The sequence below is a fragment of the Palaemon carinicauda genome, chromosome 5 (assembly GCF_036898095.1).
Source record: "Palaemon carinicauda isolate YSFRI2023 chromosome 5, ASM3689809v2, whole genome shotgun sequence".
NCBI classification, from domain to species: domain Eukaryota; kingdom Metazoa; phylum Arthropoda; class Malacostraca; order Decapoda; family Palaemonidae; genus Palaemon; species Palaemon carinicauda.
Window position 1 is genome coordinate 11,401,701 of NC_090729.1, and position 14,149 is coordinate 11,415,849.

At 36.6% G+C, this 14,149-nt stretch overlaps 1 protein-coding gene across 1 annotated transcript in view; it reads right to left on the reverse strand.

The window, feature by feature from the left end:
- Positions 1–2,566: 2,566 nt before the first annotated feature.
- The window catches only part of LOC137640769 (putative autophagy-related protein 11), a 38,143-nt gene continuing 26,560 nt past the window's right edge, over positions 2,567–14,149 (reverse strand). The window contains exons 4-8 of the mRNA XM_068373244.1: positions 13,281–13,444; positions 12,848–13,025; positions 8,744–9,016; positions 8,445–8,594; positions 2,567–2,874 (exon numbers count right to left, since the gene is read on the reverse strand). Of these exons, the coding sequence (XP_068229345.1) occupies positions 2,567–2,874; positions 8,445–8,594; positions 8,744–9,016; positions 12,848–13,025; positions 13,281–13,444 (1,073 nt within the window). The remainder of the gene's footprint in view (positions 2,875–8,444; positions 8,595–8,743; positions 9,017–12,847; positions 13,026–13,280; positions 13,445–14,149) is intronic.

Here is a 14,149-nt window from a genome sequence, read left to right on the forward strand (position 1 = left end):
ACATAAATTTACAATATTCCAACCCTCACCACGACATAATAAATTTAAGATCCCATTTAACATCTTTTGTAACGTTTCACTACATCACACATGATATATATTGGATCTCGATAACGTAGGTCAGATCACTGATTCTCCCCAAAATCTTGAGTGGTCCTTGATACTTGTTGATGAGTGGAAAATCTCATTACCGTCAAGAAAACCAATACCTGTTATCTTACCTGAAGCTCTCTGTCCTTGCATTTATATATCGAGCCTTTTATTGATTTCTTTCACGAATCATTTTAAGTTTTCCTTGGGAAAATTTTCCTATCTTGTCGATCCTCTTCCTGAAATTCTTGACATATTCTCCATCTGTTTCGTCTTAGTTCTTCCATTTTTCTGGTAACAGTTTAATTGGTCCTCGTACATCTTTTCCAAATACCATTTGGTCGGACTACATCCCCTGCTATTTTGATAAGCATTACTACTTCATATAAGTAGGAAGTAGTTGATGGTTGTTGTTTCACATCAAACAGTTTCATTACATCCTGAAATAGTTTGACGAGAAATTCGTTCATCAGTCACTTTGAACGATTTCCGGAATACCTAACTTAGTCAAAAACTTCAGTAACTTCTCGGCGATTATTTTGGTTCTGATGTTCCTGACAGGTATGGATTCGAGGTATCTCGTCACTGCACATATTGAGGTTAACATATATTCGTAGCCTTTATTCGTCCTTGGTAAATGTCCCACAATGTCGATCATTACCTTCCTGAAGGGTTCTGCTCGAACTTCTATCGGGTGTAAGGGGCTTTCTTAACCATCTACTGCCCAATTTTTTTTTTTTTTTTAAGAATTTTTTTTCTCCCTTTTCAAAAGTTTTATATTGCACCAATATATACTCATATAAGTTTTTTTTTTAGTATTTATCTTATTATGTAATTAGAATTAGAGGACTAATTAGTCTACTCAGGCATCAGAACAGCCTATCCACAGCTTTAGTAGTAAAATTCTAAAAACATAGGTTATTAACAAACTACTTGTTTTCAATTTTCTTAATATTTCATTGTAGAATGTTTATACAGGACTTAAGTGCATGAATAACAAAAACTAGCTGCTTACTTATCAATATTTTAGGCAAAAGATTTGATAATCAATTGGTAATTTAGTGATTAAAATTTTTGCCTTGTAATTTTCCTTGAAATCAGATTGTAATTGAATAATTAGGAATAATACGACAATAATTTCAATGATATATACTGGTTAATTTTTTTACTTGCTTTTGCTTTGAATGGAACACTGATAAAAGATATAAAACTCCATACCATCTCATTTCCTACTTATGGTGCATGAAATTTTAGGAAACAGTTGTTATTCTTATTGAGACACAAGTTCACTATACATTTCGTGCACAGAATATTCGTTTTTCCTTTGCATCCTGGATTCTTGCAAATCCTCCTTATATCATCAACACATGGGAAATGTCCTACAAGGTCAGATCGAATAGGTTTATCAGGAATTGCGTGTGCAGGTCGTCCTATCTTCCGTTTTTTACTTTTACCCTCCAGGCTTGATGGTCTGCCTCTTTCTAGTTTTCCTGAGGACTTTCCTCTTTTCATGAAAGCAAATGCAACTTTTAGTTTGAAGACTGCAAGGGGAAGGATATCTGGCTTTGGTATATGAAGATTTTCAGCATCTCGTCGATATAGTAGCCAGCTATTTACTATTACCATATCAATCCTGTGGAAAATTAGGCGATGGTAGTATTTCTTGGACCTTATAGTTATCCTGTATAAGGAAATGAGGCAGTCTGCCAAGTCAACTCCCCCATTGACTTGTTATACTGCAAAATAATGTCTGGGCAGTTTATATCAATCCTACACTTGAGTTTTCTGTCATACCTGGAGACCTTACTGGCGGGATTGCCTTTTGCAAAAGTTGACATAATGTTCACAATTTTATTATCTTACCACTTGACATAGGTAACCTCACATCCTTCACCTGTACTTCTTAGCGCTTCATACGAACCTCTACCTTTTTACATTAAAGCTTTCTCAGCATCCTTTGAATTCTTTATTCCTGGCAAGCGAGGAACATGCACTGTTCCACAACACCAAATACCCCGTGTAGACAGGTGCTGCATTAGTGGCATAGAGGTAAACCAATTATCAAAGAATAAAAGATGGTTGCAGTTTGTAGGAATTACTTGAGCCACATGTAACACACTATTGGCACTAGCACCAAGGTCAGGAACATTTGGATCAGCGACTGGATCAATTTTCCCAGTATATGGCATAAAATCATAGGTCATACCCTGACTGTCTGCAAAAACCATAAACTTATACCCATATTTATGGGGTTTAATGGGTATATACTGTTTGAAACTGCTATCTCCCTTGAAAGGACCAAGCTGTTCATCAATGCAAAGATTTTGAGTCATTGGGACTCTCTCTCTCTCTGGATTTTGCAAACAAAATATAGATAAAAATAAAGAAAAAAATTAATCATCCACATTCCTCCCCTCTTACTTTGCCAAATCCTTCTACATTTTCACACACCCACTTACATTATTTTTCTTATTACCTAGTCGCAGTTGGGAACGGGACCTCTACTTCGAGTAACTGGGCCTTCATACACTCTCTCATTCACTCCTGCCTTTTCACAATCATTCGCTATATTGACACTATTCCTATATAAATCCATATCACCTAATATATCATGTACAATCCTATCTACCTCATTCTCATCTGGCCCTAAAATTACACTCATTTCTGTAAACAGTTCATCCATTTCATCAAAAACATTCTCAACTTTAGCAAAAGATTCATTCATGCTACTTATCATTCTTCTATCTCTAATTCTCGCTTTCGCCATCCTTTCTTTTACATCATCTAAGGAAAAGCCACACACACTATAGGTATCATTCATACTCAGCCATGGTTCATTTGTATTAACACATTTATCTTCCATACACACTTGCATATTTACACCCTTGTCATACTTATTTCTATTATCACTTTTTCTTATAAAATTTCCCCTTCTTTCATCCCTACTTAAAGCTTTCGTATTCTTCCTTTTCATATATTCTACAAACACCAACTGTTTACCTTCTAGACTTGACTCTGGTGGGTCGTCCGCGACCCCGAGCGTAAAAAAAAAAAAAGAGGTTTTTCTCACGTGACTCACCCCCGTGACTGAATTTGTGGGAGATCGACCTGCAGTAGGTGTCTCGCCTACACGGTCTAGTAGTGTCCAGATGTGCATTGCTGTAGCTGTACTCCTTCCCCGATTTCTGAGATGCGTCGGGGTCGAGCGCGACCGAGTTTACCCTTCTAAGGTAATTTGCATAATTATCAAAGTTATTACTTATTATGAAATTGTCGTAGAATGGTGCAACTTTTATAGATTATCAGTTGTGGAAAGTCTTGGTGGATTGTTTGGCTACCATGTGCATGATTTTTTTTTTTAGTTAAAATGTCGTTCATCACCACGAGGACCATTTTACCGCGAGTGCCCCTTTTTAATTTTTTTTTCATTTTTTTTGCTAAGTCATTTTTCCGTAAGATATTGCCAAATAGTGTCGTAAAACTTTTGCTTTTTTAGTGTTGGAAAGTGTGTCTAGATGATCTGGCTACCCATGCGTGACTTTGTTTTTGTCAGATACGATGTAGTTATTGGTATATTGGGTATTTAACTGCGGTTGCCAATTTATGTTTTTTTCAATATTTGTAAAAATTTACTACGTAGTAAGGAATTGCCGTATATTATTGATTTTTTTTCATGTTTATGTGTTAGAAAGTGTGACTTGATGGTTGGGCTAACACGTGCATGTCATTTTTTTTTATCTGAGATGACGTATATTAGAATGTTGGGCATTTTACCGCGAGTGCCCCTTTTTAATTTTTTTTCATTTTTTTTTGGCCAAGTAATTTTTCCGTAAGATATTGCCGAATAGTGTCGCAAAACTTTTGCTTTTTTAGTGTTGGAAAGTGTGTCTAGATGATCTGGCTACCCATGCGTGACTTTGTTTTTGTCAGATACGACGTAGTTATTGGTATATTGGGTATTTAACTGCAGTTACCAATTTCTGTTTTTTTCAATATTTGTAAAAATTTACTACGTAGTAAGGAATTGCCGTATATTATTGATTTTTTTTTCATGTTTATATGTTAGAAAGTGTGCCTTGATGGTTGGGCTAATACGTGCATGTCTTTTTTTTATCTGAGATGCCGTATATTAGAATGTTGGGCATTTTTCCGCGAGTGCCCCTTTTTATTTGTTTTGCATTTTTTTGCTTAGTCATGTTACCGTAAGGAATTGGCAAGTAGTGTCGCAAAACTTATATTTTTATAGTGTTGGAAAGTGTTTCTAGATGATTTGGCTACCCATGCCTATTTTTTTTTAGCCAGATATAGCGTATATATAGGTATGTGTTCGATTTTCCTGTGATTGCCATTTTTTCGTTTTTCCCCATTTCTTTCAAAATTACTACGTACTAAGGAACTATCACAGTAATGATTCATTTAGATGTTTATTTGTCGGAAAATGTGCCTTGATGGTTTGCCTAGCACGTGGCTGAAATTTTTTTTTCTGAAATGCGTATAATAAAATGTTGGCCATTTTTCCGCGAGTGCCCCTTTTTATTTGTTTTGCATTTTTTTACTTAGTCATGTTACCGTAAGGAATTGGCAAGAAGTGTCGCAAAACTTATATTTTTATAGTGTTGGAAAGTGTTTCTAGATGACCTGGCTACCCATGCCTATCTTTTTTTTTAGCTCAGATATAGCGTATATATAGGTATGTGTTCGATTTTCCTGTGATTGCCATTTTTTCGTTTTTTTCCCATTTCTTTCAAAATTACTACGTACTGAGGAACTACCACAGAGTAATGATTCATTTAGATGTTTATTTGTCGGAAAATATGCCTTGATGGTTTGCCTAGCACGTGGCTGAATTTTTTTTTTCTGAAATGCCGTATAATAGAATGTTAGCCATTTTTCCGCGAGTGCCCCTTTTTATTTGTTTTGCATTTTTTTGCTTAGTCATGTTACCGTAAGGAATTGGCAAGTAGTGTCGCAAAACTTATATCTTTATAGTGTTGGAAAGTGTTTTTAGATGATCTGGTTACCCATGCCTATCTTTTTTTTAGCCAGATATGGCGTATATATAGGTATGTGTTCGATTTTCCGGTGATTGCCATTTTTTCGGTTTTTTCCATTTCTTTCAAAATTACTACGTACTAAGGAACTATCACAGAGTAATGATTCATTTAGATGTTTATTTGTCGGTAAATGTGCCTTGATGGTTTGCCTAGTACGTGGCTGAAATTTTTTTTTCTGAAATGCCGTATATTAGAATGTTTGCCATTTTTCCGCGAGTGCCCCTTTTTATTTGTTTTGCATTTTTTTGGCTTAGTCATGTTACCGTAAGGAATTGGCAAGTAGTGTAGCAAAACTTATATTTTTATAGTGTTGGAAAGTGTTTCTAGATGATCTTGCTACCCATGCCTATCTTTATTTTTAGTCAGATATGGCGTATATATAGGTATGTGTTCGATTTTCCTGCGATTGCCACTTTTTCGTTTTTCCCCATTTCTTTCAAAATTACTACGTACTAAGGAACTATCACAGAGTAATGATTCCTCTAGATGTTTATTTGTTGGAAAATTTTGTTTACTTCTTTTTTGATTGAATATCATCAAATTTTTTTAGCTAAAATATTATATTGTTTTACATTTTTTTTTTCGATTTTATTTCCCTTCAAAACATGTATTTTTGGGTCAGAATTTTATTTTTATAGTCGTAAAATAATCGACAATTATCCAGCAACCCACCATACAATTTTTATGCATATCCAAGAATAATTAGATTAGTAAATAACACCTTGAAATTGACATACCCTTCCTACATTTCAAGTGGCAGATTAGGGAGTCTGAGTCAGTGTGGTTGGCGGCCATTTTGTGGACATATCCGAAGCGTAAGTTGCCCTATCTATATATATTCTTGTTCCCTATAGAATTTGTGATATTTTGGTATATTTTTACCTGCATAAATATCATATTATATATTAAATATATGTATTTTTTTACGAAATTTCTAAGTACTCAAAAAATTACCTTTAGATATGGCCCCTGATATAAATGTAATTTACAAAATAATGAAGATTTTTCTACATATTTCTATTTTTGGATAACATATGTTTATTCCTTAAAAAAATTAGCCACTTCCTATTTCATTTGGGTACCCGAAAAAATTCATGAAATTTGGACAAATGTTTTTGGTCAAAAAAAGTTACCCTTTTTTTCTCATTTCAAATCTTTACTTCCATGGGTCTGACTTCATCCAAAATACATCAAGAGGTGTCCTAAACATTCACGAATCAATTCCTAAAAGGATTTGTGTATATATGTATAAACTTTTTTATGAATTTTTATATAAGGTCTTTTTTTTCTACTTAATTTTTAAAAATATTTATAATAAATAGTTTTTTCTGCAGATGAGTAGTATTCATCTTTACAGTAGTTTTAAGCATTCATTGAAGTTTTTTTTTTTTTTTTGGCAAAAGAAAAAAGGAGGTTACTGCAAAAACTGATTTTTCAAGAATTGTTTTTTGGCGTCGGGGTCGCGCGCGTCCGAGTATACCTTTAAAGGGGTGTCCGAGGAGCGTACCTATCCAGGGTTAATTCCTCATTTATACTAGGTTCATACTTGTTCCCTTTCAGCCATTTACTCATTCCATTTTCTTGGATATACTCAGGTACCTCCTTCCATTTACGCAACTGGTTGTGGTGTGCCCATACAACTTACCCAACACATAACTTAATCCACTCGAACCAACTTCTAACACCTCATATGGACATTCAAACTTGTCACGTACCTTATATACATTCATTCTACCCTTTTCAATTACTTCTTCTTTCTTCTATCACTCTCTCACCAAATTTGATGCTTTCAAACCTCCCGTTTGCTTTTCTCCACACATTTCTATCATCCTCCAACACACCCAACCTCAGTCTTACTATCTTTCCAAAATTTACAACAAACTTACATGGAGAGATACCCTTACTCTTATGCACTGTTGTATTATAAGCCCTTTCACCCATCACGTCTTCATGCAGTAAACCTCCCCGAACATACATCACATTCACTCCGCACACATTTGAGGACTCACCCAGCTGAACCTTCTTACACTCTAGTTTCCCGAACATGCTGGCTGACATAATCCCTTCCTCCTACATACTCTAGCTACATGCCCGTTTACACTAGATTCAGTACACATTCTAGCATAATGACCATTCTTACCACAATTACCACAAATCACATTCATACGATTACTACAACATCCACTCGCTATGTGCCCAGTCATACCACGCCGATAACATTTTACCCCTTTCTCTTTCTTACACTCACTAATAGGATGCCCTGTCTCTCCACTCCCGAAACATGCTCCTAATGCTCATCTACATTCATTCTTCTTAAGACCTTCCTTTCTACACCTATAACACTTTTCATTACGGACATGACTATCTGACATACCTCCTTGCGCACTCACATTCCTATCACTATTGCACTAATTACCCTGTCTAAATCCCCTATTTGCTTGCACAGTTACTCCGTTACTTACCCTAGCACTCCTATCTATTACCTGATCAGCTATCCTCATTGGCCCTCTCAAAATTGCCTCCTTTTAACTATCAAAGTCTATTACACTTTCTTCCATTCCAGTTCTTACACTCACAGAGTTACTTTCTTTCATACACCTATCCAACTCGTAATTCTCAACTATCTCTAAAATATCATCCCATGTCAATCTTTCTTTCGTCCACCTCGTCTTCTCCTTATGTTTCAAAATAATAAACTCGGCAACATTCTCAGATAGAGTCACCATAAACTTCTTCATCAATTCCTTATTCTCATTTATGCCTTCACTACCATACTTCTTCCTAGCTAAAGTTTCCAACCTACATACATACATTGATTTTGCTTCTCCTACATTCATCCGTGCTTCATCAAAATTATTCTTACGGTTATACCTAACACTCCCTTTCATAAGTTTTACCTGTCCAATTATTCTCTTTTTCACACTTTCATAATCAACCTCCCTACACTCATTATCACACCATACATCGTCAACAAATAACCTGTAAAATATTTTCCTAACTCCCTAGCCCAAACTCTCTTACTATTACCATACTTACCATGACAGAACCTTTCATATTCCTTGAAAAACTCGTATGTATCCCTGCTACTATGCTCATTGAACCTTTCACACCGAGATACCTCTCTCATAAACACAGTCTTAAACACATCACGTTCATTCTCACTGCTATCATCACTGCTACTTTCTTACTTGTTTCCTACTTCCTCGCTAGAATATAAAGAATCTAATTCCACACTCATACTCCTATCCTTGATTATACTCTTCCTAGCCCTTTTCTTACTCACCAATTTCGCCTACTCACGATCATCCTTGCTCTCATCCTGATACTTTTTCTTCTCTTTCTTCACATCACTTTTGCCTTTCCTTTCATCCTCCCTCTCACCTTTTTGTTCATCCTTACTATACCTAGTCCCTTTAACTTCACTATCACTATTACTATCGCTATCACTTCCTTTCCCATTATCACTTACCTTAACCATTTCTTCCACCAGCAACCCTCTACCCATAGCAGAGGCCACTCCTCCGACTGCGTCTTCCCTTATGAACTATTTAATCATATTAATTATTTGACCTGTCATCACCCCAACCGTTCATCCATACGCTCATCCATTCGCCTCTCATTCTCTTGTATCCTAATCTCTAACCCTTCTTCTAATCTCTCTACTGTTCCCTTTAACTCCCTAAGCTCCTGCATCACCTTATTCTCACAGTTCAACCTCACATTCTCTATTAGCAACCTTTCATTCTCAACTATCAAATTCTGCTCCCGTTCTTTAACCGACCGCAATTCCTCCCTTAAGGGAAGAAACTCGATTTTCGGTTCAAGATCATGAATTTTAGTTTTACCGCTCTCCTGTAGCCTTGAGGTGTGAACTGTTGTCAGACGAAAGATGAACGCAATCTGGAGTATTTAAGTAGGTAAAAATTGCAATTTTGTTGATGCAAATGCTAACCCCAGAATCTACCTGACAGCCATATCATCCAGCAATCTAGTTATTTTGCAATTGGTTTCTTTGGTATATATTGTATTAAACACTAGTTTCCCTACAAATATGTTCTACAGGATTCCTACGAATATAAGTGAAACTGTTGGCTTATTTGATGATATAAGGAGGACTTATCATTTGTGCTATCAGATGATGAAGATACAATTTGCTCTGATAATATTACTGATGCAACAAGTGTTTGCGTTGGTGGTGACACTAAAAGAAACAAGAAGAAAGAGCATATCTATTGCTCCACCAAAAAAGAAATAGAAAGTATATGCAAGCAGAGGAGATGCATATCAGCCAGGAGCCTGTTAGAGTACCAAACCTGGCAACAATGAGTAGCCTGGCAACAATGAGTAGCCTGGCAACAATGAGTAGCTTGGCAACAATGAGTAGCCTGGCATGCTATAAACCGCCCCGCCCCCCCCCCCCATGCCACAATAGAAAAAAAAGCATGTCTAAAAAAGGGGATAATATATTTTAATAAAAGAGGGGACCTGGAGCCTTGTGCTCTTTCCAAATCAGCTTATTTGATGATATAAGGAGGACTTATCATTTGTGCTATCAGATGATGAAGATACAATTTGCTCTGATAATATTACTGATGCAACAAGTGTTTGCGTTGGTGGTGACACTAAAAGAAACAAGAAGAAAGAGCATATCTATTGCTCCACCGAAAAAGAAATAGAAAGTATATGCAAGCAGAGGAGATGCATATCAGCCAGGAGCCTGTTAGAGTACCAAACCTGGCAACAATGAGTAGCCTGGCAACAATGAGTAGCCTGGCAACAATGAGTAGCTTGGCAACAATGAGTAGCCTGGCATGCTATAAACCGCCCCCCCCCCCCATGCCACAATAGAGAAAAAGCATGTCTAAAAAAGGGGATAATATATTTTAATAAAAGAGGGGACCAGGAGCCTTGTGCTCTTTCCAAATCAGCTTTACCAACAAATGGGAGTACAGTACATCAAAACTTTACTGTTATTTCTCAAAATAGTATTTTTCGTTATCAAATTGCTAACTACTTCTTTATTTATGGACCAATTTTTAAAATTAAAAAAGTATTATAATTCAGGATGATTGTAGGAATAGAAAATATGACAAGATTTTTCCTATTGCCCCCCCCAAAAAAATTAATTGGAAAATAAAATTGACAATTTTTTGGGTTTTTTTGACATTTTTTTTACGATGTGGAAAAAAAATATAAGAAAATTTGAAAATACGTACACTTTTTTGTATTGTATATACTACAAGCACTATGTTGGTTTTAAAATTTGTAAAATTGATTCATAAATATGGGAGGAGATAGATTTCGAAAATAGGAGAAAAAGTCCAAAAAACAAGAAAAAAAACAATAATAAAAAACTATTCAACTTAAGGAGACTAAAATGGGCTGAAGTATTGTGTATATATAGATGCATATTCTGTGCAAATTTCAATGTCATAGTGCCAAAATGACCCCCGCCTTGAGTTTCTTCCCTTAATAACTTGTTCTGCTCTTCCATTTTTTCCAGTCTTAAATCTAATTCCTAATCCTAATTCAGTCCTTTGTCCAACAGCCCAGCTTCAATCCCACCTCGGTAGTCCCTGTTTGAGCACCAAAATAATGTGGCAGGATGCGCACAAAAGCAACCCCACAACCTTGATCACTCTAAACAGACCAATGTCTCCTTAATAAAAACTTTCCCCTTACATTATCAGCAGCGGAACTCTTGGACAAGAAGGACATAAAAACTAAACATAAACTTATAACTATATTTCATAAAACTAAAACAAACACTTAATACTAGAAAAAAAAAAACATTCAAATAACCAAAACAAAAAAAATAACCACAAAACCTTAATACTAAGCCCAAACAACCAAATCACCATAACCCAAATCTTCAAAACCAAAAATACAATAGTATTGCGTGTAATTACTAGCACTTTTGCAAGATAACAGTCACAAAAAAAACACACTTTTGTAATCATTCACTGAGCCAAACTGTCTTTATTGGCACACCACCACTATATGAGAAACACGAGAATCTCTTAATTTGTCATAACGGCCTTAAGTCCTTGGGTCACGGGTGTCAAGATCATCATCATCATCATTATCATCATCATCAACATCTTCATCATCAATAGCAAGTTCATTCGATCCAGGTCATTAACAATTAAATAAATCCGAGCAGTCGTATCAAGTTCTGTCACAGGCCTGGTCGTCAACAATCAATTTCACATAAAAATCTCTCCAAAGGAGTGTCTCTACAAGGAGAAATCAAAGCCTCAAAAATAAGAAAGAAAAACACTCACGAACACTCCTAGCTAACTAAACTATCACATTATAATCAAAGATAAATAATATACTGTTCCTATCATTACCAAGCATGACAAGCAAATATAAACAAAACTGTGAATACTCAAAAAAATAATTAATAACTTCCACGCTGGTCGAATCAAATAAAGTAAATCCAGCATTCACACACACAACCGCCTCTAGCAGCAGTCAAATCAAAAAGACATTCACCCAAGCCATTCACCACTGTCGTAACCTAGCTAAAAATACAGTATAAACAAACAATCTCATTAATACAAAGTCTTCCTCACAACAAACAATCAATAAACTAACTACCTTTCGCTCGCTGACACAATCTCTCTCTCTCTCTCTCTCTCTCTCTCTCTCTCTCTCTCTCTCTCTCTCTCTCTCTGAATTTGGCAAAAAAAAAAAAAAATAGAAACAAAACAAAAATTAATCCTCCACAATATGTCCCATCTCGTGTGCTACGGCAATCACCTGTCTTCCAAACGGCGAGGGAATCAATATCTGATAGTATATCCCCCATTCAGAATTCCGAGGGATATCGGCGTATCTATGAATCTTCATAAAATACCCTTCCTTAAGATAAAAACAGGTAGGAGACTGCTGTGCCTCAGTCTCTTCCACAACAGAGAACAATATCTGCGTTAGCGTTACACCTTCCGTTGAAATACTATCAACCTTTTCCTACTCACTTGTTATACTTTTGACCTGAGTTTTCTATTTCTTCCAGGTCCCTTTTTTCTCTGTCTTCTTATCCACTCGACTCTTATTCTTCTTTGCTTGGGCTTACTCTGGAGTTCTCCTCTTGCATAAAATCAAGGGATTTCTCTTCTTCGGAAAAAATTCCTCCAAGTTCATTGCTTATTTGATTTCTTTTCCTTCTTCAGCACCCACTTTCTTTGAAGTACTCCTAGTTGTCACACAGCTAGGAAACAGATACGGGTAATCCTTCTTGAGTTCAGACATATGACTATACTTTAATGGTTTCTCCGTTAAAATGAGACAAGGCACAAACGGCGCTCCACAAACCTCATTACCCAGCAGGACGTCTACTCCTTCAACAGCCAGTAAATCCTTTACCGAAAACTGAAAATCACCTGTCACTAACTCGCATGACAGTTTCAAACGAAAAATAGGGATAACCTCTTCACCTCCTATCCCCTTCAAAATAACCAAGTCTCCTGTGAGAGACTGTTCTACCAACGGGTGTACTCCTCGTACCATCAAACTATGATTGCAACCTTGGTCGCGCAATATCTTGACCAGGGCTCGCTCACTCTCGTTTATTGCTGCTAGTATACATACATAAATATATGGCTTAAAGGTATCCACTATGTTTGGGTTTGTCCTGTTCAATATGTAAACGTTGGCTTAGGCGACTGGTTTTGGATGATAGGACTAACAATTCTTACTGATATGGCTTCTCTTGCCTAACTTAAGAAAAATGATAACCTTCTGCATGTCTTTCACGATACTTAAAGGAGGAGGAATCGATGATTGCTGCTGTGGTACTATCACATTCTGCTTAGGGACACTACCAGTGCTACTTCTGCTGTAACTATTGAACTTGTTCACATAGTTATTACTGACCTGGTTTCCATGGTTCGGCTAATACTTGACACTTGGTCGTAACGACGATTGAAACTTCATGCTGAGAAGGGTTTACGACTAATAATATTATAATCTTCATGCAGCGAAGAGGCTTTATTAAGTTTCTTCACCTCTCTCTCATCGAATATGTTCAGGAATTCCTTGTAGATACTCTTTTAGTACTATCAATTCTTCTAAATCAGCTATCTCCCTCACATTAGCAGCCTTTCTCAATCTCTTCAAGTTCTATTGTACTTTATAAGCATAATCCAGGAAAGTTATTTTCTCGTCCTTCCTCAAACTTTGTAACCTTTCATTATAATATTCAGGGGTCATCTGATACACTTTTAGCACGCTCCTCTTTACTTCTTGATACTCCTCTCCTTGGTCCTGAGATATGACAGTTAAGCACTGCGACCCTTCTCAAAGAGCAGACTCTGCCAAAACACGGACCATTTATGTTTGAGCCATTTCATCGTCGATGCGCATATTTCAAAATTATCAAAGAATTCATCTGGAGTTTCGTCTTTGAACCTTATGATGAACCACTTGGCATTCATCTCATTAAACATGGGATCGCGCATAGCAGGGGGTCGCCTCTGTCTGCGTTGGTGAGTGTGCACGACCAATTAAAGCTGCAGCTCCCACGCATTTCATGTCATTTACCTTGCATCTTCCATCTCTCTCTTCCATTTTCCTGGTATGCCTTGCAACCTCTCTGGCTTCAGCCCAATCTTTATCATCTCGTTCTGCCTCTCATACTTCCCGCCTGGCTTCCATTTCCTTCAGAAATCGTGCTTCTTTCTCTTCCTATAATTATCTTCAACTTGATCAAATTCTCCTCCACTGCAATTTATCGAATCTCCTCCTATACATCCGTTTTTGTTTTCATCCTTAAGTTCTTGGGCCAACTGGTCCTTGCATAGCAACAAACTCTTCTTCAGCTTACTCTAACAGTTCATAAGCTACTACAATACCTTGTTCTGACAATTTCCGCTATTTTATCTACGCTTCTAAGGCTAGACACTTGATTTGGGATTTAATCATCCCACTTACTGCATGGACACCACATGCCATTAAAAAAGGGAGCCACTGAACTTCAGTTGCATTAGCGTATGACATTT